Source organism: Fundulus heteroclitus, chromosome 12, assembly GCF_011125445.2.
Source record: "Fundulus heteroclitus isolate FHET01 chromosome 12, MU-UCD_Fhet_4.1, whole genome shotgun sequence".
Lineage (NCBI taxonomy): Eukaryota > Metazoa > Chordata > Actinopteri > Cyprinodontiformes > Fundulidae > Fundulus > Fundulus heteroclitus.
The window spans coordinates 8,097,949-8,117,974 of record NC_046372.1 but is presented as its reverse complement, the minus strand read 5'-3'; the positions used below and the strand labels follow the sequence as shown (position 1 = coordinate 8,117,974).

The 20,026-nt window shown below is 43.0% G+C and overlaps 1 protein-coding gene across 2 annotated transcripts in view; it reads left to right on the top strand.

Moving 5' to 3' along the window:
- ptch1 (patched 1) overlaps window positions 1-20,026 on the top strand; it is a 75,663-nt gene that overhangs the window by 39,749 nt on the left and 15,888 nt on the right. For both annotated transcript variants that reach the window (XM_036143876.1, XM_036143877.1), the window contains exons 12-17: window positions 673-798; window positions 7,598-7,716; window positions 8,248-8,896; window positions 10,709-11,018; window positions 12,522-12,664; window positions 19,192-19,375. In XM_036143876.1, coding sequence (XP_035999769.1) covers window positions 673-798; window positions 7,598-7,716; window positions 8,248-8,896; window positions 10,709-11,018; window positions 12,522-12,664; window positions 19,192-19,375 — 1,531 coding nt within the window. The remainder of the gene's footprint in view (window positions 1-672; window positions 799-7,597; window positions 7,717-8,247; window positions 8,897-10,708; window positions 11,019-12,521; window positions 12,665-19,191; window positions 19,376-20,026) is intronic.

The window sequence follows — 20,026 nt, the reverse complement described above, 5'->3', positions numbered from 1 at the left end:
AGCGTGAAGGTGCATACGAGGTATTTTTCGCTCCAAACGAAATATGCCTCGTTTGGAGCGATTCGAAGCACAGATTTGAACTCACAGAGTATCTCTCTATCTTCATATGGAACGTAATTGTTTGCATTTTGAAAAGTCTACTCCAGACATGTATTTGCTTGTTTTTTTTTTTGTTTTGTTTTCCAACCGCTTCCATCTCTCCGCCCCACCTCCAGCTTCCTTTGTGTGGCAGAGATGAAAATTAAACAGAGGCGAACTTGATCTCTGCTGTCTGACACACACACACACACACACACACACACACACACACACACACACAAACACACACAGACACACACACACAGATGGACATGTCTGTAGATGTTCCCTGTGTGGTCCGACACGGAATAACCATTAAACCGTCCGGGGCTGTTTGCGTGTGCGCATCGCTCCTTGTTCTCTGTGAGAAAAGAACATTTCAGTTTCTGCTTTTCTTTTTTCGCACCTTAAAGTGAGACAGACAGGCCCCGGGAGAATTTTCCAAGCACTTCAGGGCTTCACAAGCCATTGCAATCACTGTCAGTCATGATGGTTTTACTATAATTGTTCATAATCTGGTGCATTACATGTCTGCCGCTGGCTGAGAGCTGATCAGACGTTTAATAGCTTTGCTTTTTTTCCGTCTCACGTCAGGACCGTACGGGGGAGTGTCTGAAGAGGACGGGGGCCAGCGTGGCTCTCACCTCCATCAGCAACGTCACGGCCTTCTTCATGGCGGCCCTCATCCCCATCCCAGCGCTTCGAGCTTTTTCTTTGCAGGTAGGCCTCGGAGCAGCGAATGTGAGAATGTGTGCCTGGGAGTTTGCTGCGAGCGAAAGTCGTGTTCCTGCAATCGTTGTCTCCATTTTTCGCCAGAATCGTCTCTTTATTGATTTCATTCATCAAACTGAAGGCATTTGTGTGTTTTTCCTTAAATGCACCCGCCCTTCTCCCTCCTTCGGTTGAGGCTGTCAAGCGGTGGTCCCGGTCTCTGTCCAGATTGTGGCCGAGGTCCGTGTAACTGAATCCGATTGCGTGTGCGAATGGGTGTTCTTGGATAGCCCCGTGTTGGTTTTCTGTGTGCAAGAGCTAAGCAGAGACTCGTATTGTCTGTGTGGGAGGTTTGAAAAGCAACAGACTGTCTGGTGTGTGTATGTGTGTGTGTGTGTGTGTGTGTGTGTGTGTGTTCCCACACAAACACTGGGAGAACCAGAGGGGAGCTCTGACTTCTATAACATCTGTCAGTAATTATAGACGTCACCAGAGCAGTGTCTAACAAAAGGGCTCCAATAATCACAGTCTTGTGAATGCATTTGAGCGTTCTCAGTCACGGCGATACAACGTGAAAAAGAGATGAAACTACTGATGATTGCTTTTTCGAAAGGCATAATCTTTCCAGCAGCAGAGTCAAAGTAATTGAAACATGTAATTGAAAACATGTTTGAAAGACACATAGGAGCTTGCTGTTTGAGTAGCTTAATGCTGGCTGTAAGCCAGTAGTGTCACCATGATGTGTTTATTATGAAACTGTTGCTGCACTATGTCTTTGTTAGTAGCTTTTGTTACAGAAGTGTTGTATTTTTGTCGTCAGTGTTGGGAATTGCCGTTGAAAAGAGATCTCGTGACACAAAAAATATGATGTGGTGGCAAAGCGTCTAAAGGAGATGTAGGACTTGGAATGACTTTGTCAAGCAAAGTTGGCACCGTATTTATTTTTTTATTAATTTTTATAGGAGCATTTTGGGCAAGTGGTTGAACCAGGAAACATACAAATGGTAAATGGTTTGTACTTGTACGGCACTTTATCAAGTCCGACGACCCCAATGGCTTTACACTACAGTCAGTCATTCACACCCTGACGGTGGTGAGCTATGTTAGTAGCCACAGCTGCCCTCGGGTAGACTGCCACTGCCAGCCGGCAATGCGGGTGAAGTGTCTTGCACAAGGACACAACACCTGAGATGGTCAGAGCAGGGGATCAAACCAGCAGTCCACCAGTTACAGGACGAACTCCCTAACTCTTGTGACACCGTCGCCCACACTGCAAAAACGGATCTAAAAATAAGTAAAATGTTCTCAAAGTTAGTCTATTTGTCCTTGATTTGAGCCAGTAAATAAGATCATCTGCCAATGGAATGAGTATATTTACCCCTAGAATAAGATACTTACACATCCTGCTCTTGAAATAAGATGACGGAGCTGAATTGTTCCTATTTTAAGTGGAAAAATCTTATTCCATTGGCAAATAGTCTTATTTAGCTGCTCAAATCAAGGACAAATACACTCATTTCATGAAAATTGTACTTATTTTTAGTTCTGTTTTTGCAGTGCACAAGCGGTCTGTACACCTGAAGAAAACATGCCTTTATATCAAACCTGGCTTATGACACTGAAGTTCACTTCCTTTTAATAAAATTGCGTTACAGATCCTATGATGGGATGTTTTTGGCAGATTTGTGTGTGTGTGTGTGTGTGTTTTTTTTTTTTTTTGTCAGACTGTCCAATTAAAATTTCTCTTTAAGAAGGTATGAGAAGTAGAGACGCACTGATTTGGCTCAAGCTTTACATTACTGATTCTGTTTGAATCCTGATCTGCTTATTCTGATTTTGACAGATACCAGTATTTTTTTATGGGCTCTAAGACTGTGCTGAAAGTTCTTTGATAGAAGTGGTAGTTTTATATCAAACACAGTTTTGAGCAAATTTATAAATTTGTAAAAAAAAAAAAAGATAAGGGAAAAACTATACAGAGTAAGGATTTTAAGATGTAGTGGTCGAGACATTAGCATGGTTATCACATTTTTGATTAGCAAAAGATCAGCATCCAATTTCAGCATAAATTTTGTATCATTCAGAAACGACAGCAACTGGCTGGAAATGCAAAAGAATAAAATAGACAAGCTTGCTGTAATACATTCAGATTTCCTGTTTCCGACCAAAAGCTTTACTCTCTCTCGCTCTCTCACAGCCTGAAGGAACCGCAGACATGTCGAAGAAAGCAGTTTTGTTTAAAAAAAGCTGTTAACATCTCTGATTTCTCTTTAAACTCCTTTTAACCAAGTTCAGGTCAGATACAAGTTACAAAGATTAGCATCACATTGAGGGTGGCTGGAGTCTGCCTTGGAGGTAGGGTTAGGGGTTCCACTTGAGGGACGACGGAGGAGGGAAACATTTTTCAGAGGTCCATTGAGTGATTAATCATACTTTCGCATCTCTCCTTAGTGGCTAAAGAACCACAAAATCACTAAAAGACAGCACCAAGAGACGGACTTTATTTCTTTAAACTACATACTAACAAAATCTAAAGTTTTAGCTGCCAAACTCTGGTTGAGTTGACACAATGACCCTCAAACATCTACGTTGTAAGTAGCCAGATCATTGAAGTTACCAATGACAACACTGAACATGAAGCATATCCTAACAACATTAGTATGTAAGCTAGCTTAACATGGCAACCCGCTGGTTACAGGACGAACTCCAGTATCCTTTGGCTAACATCGGCATTCAACGTCATTACTCAGTTTACACAGTTTGGAAAAAAAACATTGTTGTTTTGTTTTTTTTGGTTTTTTTTGCAAAGTGCATAGATTTTTTTTTTGTTTTTTCTGCGGCGGGTCTCCCGTTGGTCCCACCGGATCTTCACAGTGCGTCTAAAGATGGCTCGGAAAAACACTTTGCCGCATGTTAATAACAGAATAAACGGTTGTAGCGACTGAAGAAGGCGCAGTGGACAGAGGGCACATATACGGGAAGTGTGTGGGGGGGCATGTCCCATCCGTAACCAGCGTCCGTTGCGCCCATGGTGTAGGTTATTCTGAATTGAGATCTTGGGGGCAGAACCAGAACTTGCTGTGGAGGACTGGGTTTCCAGACGGCTCTTGTTCTCTAAATAAATGTACTCGAGGCTGAAGATGATGAGTAGATGGTAATATTGTAAAAAGTCATTATGCAGGTTTGCAAAACAGGGGAAATGTATTCAATGGAATACTTTTCGTTCAGACAGAAATTCATTCAGTCATTTAGAGTTTTTTCATATAGAAATGTCGACATTGCAGTCAAAAAAAAAAAAAAGACTAACATTCAAACGAAATTCTTTTTGAGAGGGAGAGAAAAGCTACACATGTGCTCAATTATTCCCGGTTACGTAAGTGACAGATTTTACGGCCGAAGTTGACCAAAATGCTCGTCTTTTCTTGGCTCCCTTCCTCTCGGGCTCCAACTCCGTTTCTCACACACGTACACACTCAGCCGAGTGAGGTAAGATGTCGCCACATTGAGTACGATATTAGCATGTGTGGATAGATGGCTTTAGTACAGCAAGTCTGTCAAACATGATCCATTTACCCCATGGGTCTAATCCATGCTGCCTCATTTTGCACGCTTGCGTACCACACACACACACATTTGCATGCCTTGCATACTTTATACTTGTGGTTTTGTGTATGGTAGAGGACGAACTTCACGGCGTGGAGCTGATAGTTTATTTTTTTGTTTTGTTTTGGGTTTTTTTACTGGAAAAGATCTGCTTTACTCTCCCTCTGTGTTATCAGCATTAAATGCTTCCTGTGGTTGATTGATTTTATCACCTATCCTCTCCTTAGATGCTTCACTTCCTCCCTTCAGTATCAATTAAAAGCTACAACAAAAAAAACGTTGACATGATTCCTCTCCCACTGACCGGGCAGGAAAGTGTGTTTTAATGTGTGTGTCTGGCTGGTGTTAAGGTGTGGTTTAAGTAGCAGGCTGTGCAGTTTTTGAGCCCCAGAGGTGTGTGTGTGTGTGTTTATGTGCATTTTTGTGTGAGCGTTGTCTGTGCAGCCGCAGTGCCTGCTCATCACCTCAGAGCCTGCGGGCCTCTGGCTTCTTGGGTGGTCTGGCACAGACATGCGATTGTGTGCGTTTGTGCACATATGTGTGTGTGTGTGTGTGTGTGTGTGTGTGTGTGTGTGTGTGTGTGTGTGTGTGTGTGTGTGTGTGTGTGTGTGTGTGTGTGTGTGTGTAGTGGTCTGGCAACTACGCAATATCCAGATTGTGTTCTGGGCAGGGCCCCAAGCCTGCGCTTCTGCTCCAGTGCACCACCTTCAAATACTTAACCACAACATTGTACTGGCTTCTTTTACACACACACACACACATGCCTCGTCTTTTCTCCCCGTTTTTGTCTCTCCCCGCACAGTCTCTGTTTCTGTCTTGAAAGAGACTTAAAAATGTGTTGAAAGGCAGTTTTTCCCTTTGACGTTTGAGAGTTTTATTTTTATCTGTATTTGAGGTATCCCGGTCTTTTTGTTTTCTTTTCTTTTTTTCTTAGGCGATTTATTAGCATTGTTGTTTTTTGCACTTTCGGGCTTTGTGTGTTGGATCGTAAAGGCGGAATAAATACTTACTGTGCTTTGTAAAAGTATTCATGTCGCTTAAAGTTTTTCCCCTTTTGTCATATTAAAACCACATACTTAAATGAAATTTACATGATAGATACAGAACAAAGATTGGCTCAGGATTTAGGTCTAAAACATTGACTAGGCTATTTTGACACATGGGTAAGCTTTGGTCTGCACTGTTCCATCGTAGCTCTGGTTGTATGTTTTAGTGTCCTGCTTTTGTCTCCCTCAGCTTTTAACAAGTTTTTTCTTACAATGTTGCCTCACGTGTAACTTCTGCCATCTCAAAGTAGCCCCCAATCCTAAAGGATAACTAAAACATTACTCTTCCCAGTTTCCCTCTCCATCCTGTGTTTTTTTTTTTTCATTTATCAAACTAATAATTGGCTGTCAGAGGGTGCTTATTAAGAGATTTGTTTAACTGAATTAGAACCAGGTAAAGCTTAAACGTATGCCACTTGAGGAGTTCTGGATAGAGCAGATTTACAGATAAAGATGGTTTCTCATCTTAAGAGCAAAATATATGCATTTGTTTGTGCATTTTTGGCTTAATTACTGCTCTAAGATGGGCTGTTCTATTGGCAAATGGCATATTAGAGTCTGTCTACTCCAGTTGACAATTATTTGATTTTTAAGTCAGTTGATAACTTCTATAATCGATTAATCCTGATTAATGCAATTAACTGTTTCACCCTAATTTAAATGGGGGGTAATGTACTTAAACTTTCTTGTGCCGGTTAAAAGTTGCGCAGCGGCATTTTGGACAACCTGCAGATGCATAATGGACGTATTGCTGACCCCAAAGTAAAGTGTGTTACAGTAATCCAGTTTAGCTGTAACACATGCATGGATTACTGTTTCAAAGCGGTCTGGATAAATTTTGATTTTTTTTTCTGTCTAAGTGCCTTGAATGAAAATAGGGCTTAATGGTAACTGCACAAACATTGCCTTTTATTACCATATATAGGCCGACTGCTGCACTTTGTTGCTGGGAAGAGCTTCCAAGGCTGTTTTAATTACAACAGTGACTATGAAGATTTTTTTTTTGTAATTTTTATTTTTACTGATATTACTATTAGCAGCTATCGAGAGAAAAGAAAGAGGCCTAAAACTGAGCCATGTAGGACACCACGTTGAAGAGAAGCAACAGAGGATACAGCATCACAAGGTTTGACAGAGAAAGCTTGCTCTGCCAAATAAGATTTTAACCGCTGCAACGCGGTAGTCCTGGCATGCATCCACTGCTCTAAATTAGAAATTAAAATTCTAGAATCCATTATGTCAAAGGCTGCAGTTAAATCTAAAAGCCTGTCCCAACCTACTAGAAATCGGCGCGTCCACGTTATAAAGCGCCAAAGCGGCCAAAAGCTGGATGAAAACGCACTAAACGGTCTAGAGGAAACAGTGCGGAAGGCTGCAGCTTTGGGCAGTTTTGGGTTGCTTTGTAGCTTCATAGATTGGGGCAAGGGTTTGGCAAATGTGAGCTGGGATCCCAGATAGAAGTGGAGGCAGTGTTTAATGCCTGGCATGATTTGCGTTGGTAAGACCAGTGGCATCAAAAAAGAGTAGACTGTAGTACTAAAAAAAATAGCACCAAGAGCATAAACACACAGCAGGGGCAGAGATGAAATAAAAGGCACAGGGCTTAAATGCATATTTAGATTTTTAATGAGCTAAATATTAAGCTTTATCAAGTTTCAAAATTATTCAAAGCATCTCATGAATTTGTTTGCATGCTGAATAAAAGGTTAATTGTGAAATGTTCATATGATAATAACAATACAGGATTTAACCTCACAACCTACAGGAACACGGTGGTACAGACAGACTGGATGGTTTACATCTGATTACTTCAGTCTCTGGACATCTTAGAAATAACCTGGAGAAAAATGACTTGTGAGCATCTCTGATTTACAAAGGCGTTTGATTGCCCTAGATTTTATTTAGAGGTTTCAGAGTAAATGAGCTTAAATACACGTGACTGACACACTTTCCACTTTTTTATTTACAAGAGGAACACATCCTTTTCCTTCTTTACAATAAAACTCCCGGTTGTAGTTGTTAATATGTGTAAAGGTCACAGGGCATGAATGCTTTTTTTGTTTTTTTTAAACCACTGTATCTTTGCTGCCGTTTCTATGTCTACCTTACTCTACCAGCTATTAGGATATAAAATGCCGCCTTCTCTGTGTTTCCCGCAGGCCGCAGTGGTTGTCGTGTTTAACTTCGCCATGGTGTTGCTCATCTTCCCCGCCATCCTCAGCATGGACCTCTACCGACGAGAAGAAAGGCGCTTTGACATCTTCTGCTGCTTCCACAGGTGAGCTCATATCTGATTAAAATGATTGCTTTACTGTTTTTTTTCCCACCCTCTCTGTGCTTTTATCTTTTGAGAAATGGCTTCAGGATAGCATTATCCAAACAATAATCCCTCTTAAGTCAGAACCTAATTAGAGCTAAAGTCGTTTCTGTCTGTCTGGCTGCTCGGCTGATTCAGTGTGTGTGTTTACCTGTCGCCGTCTTTATTAGACTCTACCGGTCCTCCCGCCAGCCCGGGCTTGCTTGTTGGCTCCGCGATTTGTGCAGATGTGTACTTGTGCTATTAAATTCCATTGTTGGATCCTACCTCTATATTTCATCCTGTTGGCAGAGGAAGATCCAAAATGCCCGAAAGGCTGAAAAATATTTCTAACAGATGTAACGCGGGGGGTTTATTTTACAAAACCGAAGGTTCTAGCAGTGTGTCTGACTCTCCATGAAGGTCATTTAATATATATATTTTTTTTGTCTCACAACTAACTGTTCACAGTTTCTTCTCTATTTTTTTTTTCTTTTCGCTTCACCTCTCCAGCCCATGTGCCAATCGAGTGATTCAGATGGAGCCCCAGGCGTACCTGGACGGAGGAGATGCGGGACGCTACAGCCCTCCGCCGCTGTACCGCACGCCTCCGCCTTCCTATCAGACGCCTCCCCCGAGCTACAGCAGCCACAGCTTCGCCCAGCAGACCCAGATCACCATGCAGTCAACGGTGCAGCTCAGGACGGAGTACGACCCCCGCACCCAAGCCTTCTACACCACGGCCGAGCCCAGGTCGCAGATCTCGGTGCAGCCGATCAACCCGGTTCCGACGAGGGGCAACCCCAGTGGCGACTATTACAATAACAACAACAACAATATCGGCGGCGGCGGCGGGAGCGCCCGCGGCGGCAATCTGGGCAACAACAATGGGGGCCGGGGGAACGGGGGCGCCACAGGCTCTGCCGCCTTCGCACATCATTATCCTGCGGCTACGTCCGGCGGCTGCACGGTTCCTCAGGGCGATTCAGCCTCCACGACCAGCCAGGGCCCGGAGAACAACAGCTCCACCCGGGACCTCCTGTCTCAGATGGGAGAGGCCTCGATGGGCCTGCGGTGCCTCGAGCCCTCCTGCTCCCGCTGGACCTTGGCCTCTTTCGCTGAGAAGCACTATGCTCCGTTCCTTCTGCGACCCACCACCAAGGTCAGTCTAGCTCCCTAACCCATATCTTTTTTAGAAAACTAGAATAAAGGGTGAATGAATGCTTCTGTGTTGGGGGTAAAGGTGTATTTCTTTCCCCTGACTCGCCGGGGCGATAATTTGAGTGTGAGGGTTAGTCAGAGCGAGTAGAGCAGGAGGAGGAAATCGGGGGTGGAGGTTGTGGTCACATCCTACGTGAGTCACTAACACAGTTAACACAGTCTGACCTCAGTCTGGGTGGCCACTCTTCTCAGCTAAAGTACAGCTGCTTGGCCTGTACTTGACAAAGGGTTTCACCGGTACAGTGAAGTATTCATACACCTTTTTTTTTCTATTTTGTCACACTGCAACCACAGACCGTATTGGGCTGTGGAGGGGTTTTATGTGATTGGCCAACACAGAGTAATGCATTTTTGTGGAGCAGAAGGAAAAAGATACATGGTTCCCCCCCATGTTTCACGTATAAAAATCCCCAAATTGCGGGCATGTTTGTATCCAGCCCTTGAGAGTCAGCATCTTTTCTGGCATTACAGCTTCATCTTCTTTGCAGAACAGCCCAAGCTCAGCAGATGGGACTCTGACATGCGCAGTTATAAAATTTCCCTAAAAAAAACACAGAAGAAGAAGTATTATGGTCTTTGCTGAGCAACGAAAAGTAGCAAACAAAGCAGTATTGTAGGAGTTCATTTGTCTTCCAAGCGCCCAGTCTGGACTTGCACCAGGTTCTAATTATGGTTGAAACGTTATTGAATAAATAAGAATTTTAAGCCCTTTTAATGTTTCTAACAGAAAGGTTGTATAGGGAGCACAGACAGTTTTTCCTTCTGACATATTTCCACCACTCAAAGCAGAAATTCGTCACGTTTACGTCGGACGCACATGCGCACGCAGGTTAGTTTGCCACAATCGGAATAACTTGATCCTGAGAAGCGTTTACGTACACGTCGATCGGATTATCAGTCGGCGTAAACCACCCCTCTCATTTGGATTATAATTTCATTCCAGTTGAGCTTAATCTGATCACAATATTTTGATTGGTGTGTTTACATGACGCATTTTTATTCCGATCGGCCCTTTATTCCGATTACTTTTGTTCATGTAAGCGCCAAACGGAGTGAACCACGGATACTTGTCACACAGAGGCATTGTGCCACCTGAGCTCAGCAGCTCCTCCAAAGTCGATTAATGATTTTATTTGTCTCGCTTTTCAGTTTAGGTGGATCACTATGTCTTGATAGGTTGTACTTGTGCCATACCTCTGTCAGAAAGTCAGTCAGAGTTTGGGAGATATATATATATATATATATATATATATATATATATATATATATATATATATATATATATATATATAATATGCATATTGTTTTATGACACAACTTTACCACCTAAATTTGATTAGGAATTAGATTAAATTACACTCTTGTGGACTGTGCGACTTTTGAATGTGCTGTATTTTAATTAAGAATCTTATTTAAGAGGGCTGAACACAAATGCAAAGATTATTAGTAAAGAGATCTTAAAAAACTAGCATCGTTTTAGTTATCCTTTAGGATTGGGGGCTACTTTGAGTTGGTCTATGACATAAATTACCAATTAAGTGCTTTCAGGTATGTGGTTCTAAATGGTAATACTTTTGCAAGACACTGCATTTTGACCTGGTGTGTCAAAAGTCGCATTCGTTACACCCTGCTTGATCATTTACTCGTGGCTGTGCATCAGTCTTTCACATTTCTGCTACTTAGTGGCTCACAATACACAAGATGCGGCGCTTTTGACCGATTCCCATGTGCGTCCACCCCTCTCTGATTCCAGGTGGTTGTGATTATGCTATTCCTGGGCCTGCTGGGAATCAGCTTGTACGGGACCACCCAGGTGCGGGACGGCCTGGAGCTGACGGACATCGTGCCCAGAGAGACCAGCGAGTACGACTTCATCGGCGCTCAGTTCAAGTTCTTCTCCTTCTACAACATGTACGTGGTGACGCAGCGGGCCGACTACACCCAGAGCCAGCTGCTGTTGCACCAGCTGCACCAAAGGTTCCACACCGTTCCCTACGTGTTGAAGGAGGACAAGGGCCAGCTGCCTCGCATGTGGCTCCACTACTTCAGGGACTGGCTGCAAGGTGAAACTTAGCCCGGTTCCTAATCAGGACTATGGCCAGATGTTAAGCGGACTGCTCTCTGTGACAGTTTCGGTTAACTCAGAAATTTGTTTCCAACCCGCCAGGTTACTCACACTTTTGCTTACGGTCCATTTAACGTCTTAAGGATAGCTGAGGCATGGCGGTAATTTAGTTTCTTGTGAAAGAGATTTGAGATCACAATTTTCCTCTTTGTTTGACACGAATCCACAGCAAACAAGACGTTAGGCCGGGGTTCAAAAAGGAGGAAGTATTGCAAAACGGACACCGACAGCGGCTGATTAAAATCACTTGTGTTTTTCACGAGGGAGGGGTTGACGGAGACGGTGGAGAATCGTACAGGAGGACATTTAACACTAGCTTGAAAATTGTGTTTAAAGGTAAACTGAAACCCGCTGAAATCAAGGTTCCTGAAAAAGAGAGCTTGCAATTTGAGTTTGAGGTTTTCCAGGTTTCTATTTCCAAACCTGATTCCCTGAGCCTTTTCCCGTTAGTCCCATCCATCCAACCATCCATCCAGTGTTTTATACATATTTCATCCGCCCATCAATTCAATCTTCTGTTCGTTTGTCCTTCTGTTTAGCCAACATTCATTCCTTTTCCTTACAGTCTGTAGCCTTCCCAGGTTCCCTAATTGAATCTGGGCCAATGTAGAGAAATCTCACAGAAATTCAGTATAAACTTTTGCGTTTACATAAATTCTTAATAAATCGGATAAAGAGGACCAAGAACTCTGGAGAGTTGAGTCTTGAAGAGTCTTGAAAAATTTGGCATAAAAACCATGTACCCAGTGAAATATATTTACTCAACTCTTATTAAGGCTTGTTTTCTTTTTTTTTATGTGCAGTCATTGCAAAAAAAAAAAAAGAAGAAAAAACAAGATCAACAACACAGATACACCAATATGAATTACGCAGCGGCATCTTGTGGGAGTCTGTGTATGAACCGGCTGGAGAACCACACAGAGTGTGTGTGGGGGGGCCGAGCGAGGGAGAGCTGTGTCTGATTTTCCTCTCCGCAATGGTGGGACAAATTGGAGCCAGACAGGCCAAGGAAAGAGACCCAAAACAACATCTCCCACAGACGGACCACAGCATGGGCCTTGAGGGGGGAAGAGTAGACGGGAGGGGAGTGATACACATATGGATTAGGGGTGAAGTATAGAAAAGGAGGCACATGTTACTGATATATCGCCTAAACGATCACCAGGAATTAAAACCAGCAGATTTCAAGGCTTTTGAAGTCTCTGTTTGTGGTTGGGAACGGAGTTATATGAAATCAATGACGCTTATTATGGAGGTTAAGGTTAAGTTGCAGAGTTGTGTCATGTTCTGTTTTGCCGCGCCGGGTTATTATGTGTTCCATTTTCCTGTGAACTTAGGCTTTGTAATTGTCTCGTAGAGGAAGACTGAAGATAACAGAGCATGTAACCTTTTAAAACATCCTAATCTAACCAATCTGTTTCGTTGTGGTTTCCCCCGACAGGACTCCAGCAGGCGTTCGACAAGGACTGGGAGGCCGGGCGGATCACCGTCAGCAGCTACAAGAACGGTTCCGATGATGGCGTCCTGGCTTACAAGCTGTTGGTGCAGACAGGACGCAGGGACAAACCCATCAACTTCAGCCAGGTATGTGTTTTTTCTTTTCTTAATAAACCCATTCCGGTTGGTCACATGAACTAATGTGTGACGGGCCTCATTGCTAACTCATTGGGTGCCATATAAATATCGCAAGTGCAACATCAACATTTTCTGCAAGATTTAAATTCAACCGTGCATTTATTTTAGTCATTTGTTACAAAAAGGGGAACTCATTGTAAGGCTCGTCACACAGTAATCTATTTCAAGTGTCTGTTTCTGTTTATTTAATAGATTAGACTTAGACTTAGACAACTTTATTTGTCATTTTGTATGCACAAAGTGCGTACAGAACGAAATTTCGTTTGCATACAGCTTGAAAAATAACAGTAAATTGCACTAGATTTCAGGATAAAGATGCAGCAGCGATTTATGTAAACAATTGAAATGTAAACAATGTAAAACAATGTAAACAATGCAGGGGAAATAGACAGTGTGCGATTCACGGTATCCAGAAGAGTATTTAAAAACCGTGCAATATATAGATTTCAGGATAAAGAAATCTATGTAAAGATGCAGCAGCAATTTATGTAAACAATTGAAATGTAAACAATGTAAATTGTAAATAAAGATTATTCTTTAAAGCTAATGAAAACGCAAAATTCACAGTTATAATATGACTTGTGACTGGTAAAAAGGGATATATAATACAGAAATGTTCTGTTATGGCCATGCTGTGGCCAACACCAGGAATGCCCGATTTAAATCCTCTGGAGCAACTGTCCTGCAGCTTTAAGTGGACTGAATTTATATACACTAGAGCCACATTCGCCTTTATCACACTAAAAAGCTCACGCACATTCATACGGCGATATGCCGTACTACAACAGCTGACAGGAGGAGGCTAGAATCGAACCCACGTTCTTCCAACTGCAAGACGACTACCGAGCAACGGCCATCCTTTCAGATGCAATCGTTCTCCAAAACACCTGAATCAAATGGTTGAATTCCCTCTTGTCACTAAGCTCGTGTCACTAAGCTCTGCAGTGGCTTGATAATAAGCCTTAGCTGAGTGAAGAAGGGATGCATCTAAAATTTGCAAAACAGCAGCTTTTGAGAACTGGAATTGGGCACCTCTGACTTATTTAATAATGGGGAATACTGCTGACTTCACAGTAGACCATTTAGTAGACCTGCTAAAGAAGCTGCCTGCATCCAGGCATATTAATTGTACAGACTGTGAGCTGAAATTAGGCCCAGTGTGAAGTTTCCACAATCAGTGATGATTTTGTAAGACATGTCATCTGCTGCTATTGGTCCACTTGTGTTTTAAATCAAGTCCAAAGTCCGCTCATGACGTCTTAGAGCACTTCATGCTTCCCCCAGGTGACAGACCTTTCAGAGATGCTCATTTCCTTCTCCAGCAGGACTTAGCCGCATTGCCAAGAGTAGCAACACCTGGTTAATGATCTTGGTATTGCTGTGCCTGATATGCCCAGCTAGCTGATCTTGACCCGCTCTACCATGGGTCTATTTAAGTATTGTCAAGAGGAAGATGAGAGACTAGGCTCAACAATCCAGATGAGCTGAAGGTTGCAATTAAGGCAACCTGGGCCTTCTTACCATCCTGCATTGATGCTATACTCCATCTATGCTGCATGGCATGCTCACCTCCATGCCACGGATCGCACAAATTTATGTAGCAATTCATGCAACAGGAGCCCCTAACAAGTACTGCACAGGTTGGAGGCCAGTCCATGGTATGAATTCCTTCCTCCTCCAAGAGCTGCTTGTATACTCTTGAAACATGAGGTCTGGTATTATCATGTATTCAGGAGGAACCCGCGTTCTCCTGCACTAGCGAATGGTATTACAATGGATTCAAGGATCTCATCCAGATACCTAATGGCAGTCAGGGTGCCATCATTTATCCTGTACACGTCTGTGCATCCCTCTGTATCTGCCTCCCCAGACCAACGCTGACCCACCGCCAAACTGATCATGTTGAGAAAATGTTGCAGGCAGCGTAACCTTCACCTCAGCTTCTCCAAACCCTTTCGCGTCTCTGACCCTTTCGTCCCTGCTCGCATTTTGGATCAACAACCCCCTCTACCTCTGAACTGACCAGATCAATATTCTAGAAGATTTTCTGGACTAAACAGGCCTCAGGTTTAGAGCCTGCAGATCTTACCAAGCTGGTCCTCAAACCAACATCCTACGTCGGGTTTGATGTAATTAGGTCCTCGGAAGACACATCCAGAGTTAGTCCCTTCATATTTTTGAGAAACTTACTGAGCTCAGAAATTTAAAACTCTTGCTGGCTCTTTGGTCTGCCTCTAAAAAACAACGGTGCCTTCGAATCATTTTCTCAGTCTCTGGATGTGTGAGAGCCGCGAAACAGTAAGCGGCTCCTTGCTTGTGTGTTATTAGCTCCCTCTGTTTTCAAAGACTTTGCACACCATTTGGACAGAGAGGCTGCGTTCTGCTGTCTGGTGGTCTGACTTCAGCACCCACTGCACATCATTATTAGTGCTGGCAGCGCAACGACGAGGTCATTACATTGTTTCTGGAAGGTTCTGCTTACACAGCACTAGGTGGAGATTTGCACCTCACCTTGACTTGAAAGCGTGCGTTAGAAAAGTATGGAGGAAAAAAAAAAGATGTTATCTTAATCATTCAACAATTTCCAGTTCAGTTGTGGAAGCGAGCCTTGTCTCCAGTCTGGCATTGTGTGAGATTTTGCTATCCAACTGGGACTAAAGTCAACCCAGTGAGCAGCTTAGATCTCAGAAGGAGGTCCAGAAAGGAAATTTGCAAAAAGATCAAATCAAGTCTCGTATATGTCAACAGAAAGATACCAATGTGCCGATAATGAGACGAAGTGAGGGGGGAAAAAATGAGAGGAAATGATGGGAGACATCTAGTTTGTGTAGCTGAGGAAATTTCCACAACTTGAACAAGAAAACAGAGAATCGTATGTGCTTTTAGTTCAACGTTTTTGTTTTTTTTGTTAGCGCTTTTTTGAAAACACAAGAGATGTAGATTTGTTGCTGCGTTCTTTGGCAAGAAAAGGGAAAACAGAGATAAGAACGTGAAGAAATATAAAAGCAAAATTCTTGGCCAGCACTCCTGCTAACCTCAGACACAAAACAAGGTAATTTCCTTTCAACACTGAGCTCATTTGTGTCAAATATAATCTACACTGCAGCGTCTGCGTGTAAAGAGACGCCGACCAGAATGCTGTAGCGGATTTACAACCTTCAGGTTTTTGCAAAGCAAACCTACCGTTACCGATTTTAGCCCATTCCTATAGTTTATCGTGAACTTCAGTCAAGAACGTTTAAGATTATGGATTTTTTTCTGAATGTTTTTGTGACACTGGTGGCCTCTATCACATTATTCAGAGCTGAAACCTGTGGGAGGGCCCCACTGCATATCAATGAGCAGTCAATGCAAGTTTTAGACAGTGTTAAAACTTTGCGTCTTATATTAGCGACTATCTTTGCCAACTGTAAAGTAGCAGTAGCTATGTGTATTACCAAAAGAGAAATAAAGAGACAAGAGACAGAGCTCAAAATGATAAAAGAGAGCACCCTGTTTTTGGATTACCCTTCTTATTACCTGCTAATAGTCCTGCTCTCTTTAGTTCTCTCGCTGCTTGAATCAACTGCAGACTTGTCTCGGCATTTTGGAGAAAATACACCTTACCGTACATCCCTGTGCTTCCTCTGGCCTTGTTTTTACTCTTCTCACTACTCAGTAAACCTGTCCACACTGAAGAGTGTTGTTGTCACAGTGATCTGGCGTCGTTTGGGTTACGGCAGATTTGCTTCCTCTAGCTGACAGGAAGCAGAAACAGCCCTGGTGTGCAGCCGTGTGACATCCTTTCCTTTGCTTGTGATGGAAGCGTACTTATTCTGAATCCCGAGGGGCCACCGGCAGAGCCGCCTGGGCTTTCCGTGACAGCTTGAAGACATGCAGTTGTTGCTTACTCTGCTGTTAAATTCAATCCATATCCTCTGGATTTCAGTTCTCACTCTTGCTCCCTCTCTCTGGCTTACCTTCATAAACTTTTGCCCTCTGTTCTTTGCTCCTTTGTTGAGCCAAGCTGAAACACATGGCTTCTTCGGGCCAGCTCCTTGTGAGCATTTCGCAGGAGCTGTTTGCTGTGTCCAAAAAGAGGAACCGTTACCAAATGCTTTATTTTGATATGCCACTTCACGGACCTTTGCAGAAGAGTTTTCTTTTTTTATTTCTCCCCTCTGAGTTATCATTTTACCTGGTGATTATTCATTCCTGGTGTGCTTGATTTGAAAACGGGGTGACGGGAAGGTGAGATTTCGGTGAGTGAATGCAGACGGAGGTGAGAACAGAGACAAAGGAGGAGGTGGAAAGACTGAAAGTCTGAGGAAAAGGCCGAGCTAACACTATCAAGAGCTTTTTTTCTCTTTAGGGCCGGTTGAATCTATGGCGCCAGGCATTCTGGGTACCCATAGGGGTCAGGAGAACCAAGTGTGAGCAACATTTGTACAGATGTTGTGTTATTTTTATAGCTCTACTCCATTTGCTGGGTGGCATTTCCTTCAGTGTTAACAACCAGGTTAACTGCACACAGACGCGCCCAGGGACTCCAGCCAATTTTTTTATTGTTACGCTAACTCAAGCAATTTTTCTCTTGCTACACCACCTACACCCCCCCCCCCCCACCCAAAACCCCCACCACCACAAAGAGTGAAGGGAGAAAAAAATTTGAATCCTTTCTTCATGTATGTAACCTTTTGAGTCCAACTCTCAACCCCTGTAAGCTCTCCCAGCCTATGTGAAAGATAGATTTATGGCTCCTAGAAGGCAGAGTGGCGGAACGGTACAGTAATAGTTTTACCTTCTTAAGAGGTAGCGATGCTAGGCCACACATTAGCCGCCTTAAGTGAGAGAGCTATTCATGATCTGAACACAGCTATTTTTCAACAAGAGCTGCAACCATTTAAATAAAACTACAAAAAAAATCCAATGATGAAACGACTTAAAAATCTTCCACATATTTCTGGACAGTAATGGATTAATGCTATATTGTCCGACTATCTTCTTAAAGAAGTCATAATTTTGCACGAGTACTTTTATTTAAGCAGATTTTGGGCACCAGTTTTATTGATCTGGGTGATACCTCACAAGCATGTATGGAAATTTGCTAGTTGTAACAAGGCTAACATGCTAATGTTGGAAAAGTGTAGCAAATTCAAGCAGTTGATGAAGTTGGAAATGTTTAAAGAGAAAAATGCTTTTAATGCATGATTCCTGACTCTTATAGAAACAAATCACCAAATGTGGGCTGTTTCTTAAAATTGCTTTCCACTTGGTTCGGTGGGTAGACATTGAAATAGTTATAAAAAGCAGTAAAGTATGTTCAATGGCTCATACTTGTGATTCAAGATTATGAAAGGAGATGTTTTTCCATCTGTGCAAATATGATTTGATTTTTAAACCCTAGTTTGTTTGTGATAGCTTCTAAAAGGCATTTACTACATGTATCGAACAATTCAAAAACAAAAGGAAACAGGCTTTTTTTTCATTCAGTGGCCCAAAGAATCTGGAGCTCTCTTTCTTGAGATCAGCGTTCTTTGATTTCCTTTAAAAGGCAGTTAAGATACATTTTAAAATCTGCTTTTGTTCAACATACTTTGTGAAACCCTATGTGATGATGATGCTGACATGTTGAAAGGTGGTATATAAGTTTTACTTACACAATTTGAAGGCTTGTATACATGTCAGACATGTTTTTACTTGAATACATTTGTCTAATGACAAAATAATAGATTTTTTGTCTAGATGAACCTTTTACACAAGCTATGTAAAACAAATTGCAGTAGCAACAGATTTTTATGTCTGTATTAAACACGAGAACGTTTAGACACAAGTCCACAGACTGAGTTTTAATTCCTCTGTAGCAGCCAGAACCTCTCGGCATAAGAGCGCTGCAGAGCTACTTTTAGACGTTTATTCAGAGCGGTCAGGACATATGGCCCTGAGGTAGACCAGCCAGTATCTGCTGTATACAAGGGAAGAAGCTGATTCAACATTTTCCATGTTTTAATGTGGCATGATCATTCTGGGAAGCCGTGATCAGAAGTACAGGAATTTTCAGAGAAGGTAACCAGTGTTAGACTTGTTGATTTTTCTTTGGTCGGAAAAGGAGAGAGAGAGCGGGGGCTAATATTTGCCTCCGACTTTGAATGGTGTTTCGTTCTCTTGCACTCATCCATGTGTAAAGGGAAAGATTTCTGCGGTCGGCTCACCTGTAAAATGTTATGGTAAAACATGGCTGATGTCCACGGAACCATGGCAAAACAGCTGCAAAGCACCACCGTCTTTATTTAATGTTAAAATCAGAGGTTTTTTCTCCCCCCCCCTCTGTGTGTTAATTATTCCAGCTCAGACTCGACAGATTTCAGCCCAACACAAATGAAAACGACCTGCGAGTGTGTGTTTTTAACATGTTTTAATGAAAGACCTCAGCAGTGTATACTCCTCGGTGTGTAGATTCTGTCATTAATCCGTCTCCTTTCTGCGGGTTTTTGTAGCTGACTCGGCAGAGACTCGTGGATGCAGATGGGATCATCAACCCTGGAGCTTTCTACATCTACCTAACCGCCTGGGTCAGCAACGATCCCGTCGCGTATGCCGCCTCACAGGCCAACATCCGTCCACACCCTCCCGAGTGGCTCCACGACCGGACTGACTCCATGCCCGAAACGCGTCTCAGCAGTAAGTCGACACACAGGGGCGACCTTGTAGTGCAACGCGACGGCGTCTCACCCTCGGCTTTCGCTGGTTTCCCGAACTGAGTTGTGTTTACCTCTTGTGGTCTGACTTATTGCTTTGTGTTTGCCTCTAAGCTTAGAATGAGGTAATAGACTTTGCTGGACCGGTGCAGAGTGCGCGCTTATGCGAGCTCAGGTTCCAGAGCCGAGGGCCGGGACACAACTCGGTGTTGTGCCTGTGGTTCAATGGTATAATCCTGACCACCCTTGGGCTCTTGCAAGCACACTCACACACACTTTATTAAAACTTAGTGACCCTAACCATGACACACACCCTTCTCTCATTTCTATACCACAAACAGACTGACTGCCACAAACTATGCTGTCTTTTGAGTTTAGGGGAAATGGGAAGGGATGATGAGCGGCGGGGTAACTTTCTGACTGGGGGAAATGTTATTATTTAAGGAGAATTAAGTTCTTGACTGCGTGAGCCCCTAATGCAGATTCATTCTGCCAACTGTTCGTAAGTTGTTGTTTTGAATTTCTTGCTTTAATAGCAATTTCTAGTCTTGACCCAGAATCTGAATTGGGTTTAGGTCTAAACTTTGACCGGGCCGTTTTACCACATGCCTTGTAGCTCTGGCTTTGTGTTCAG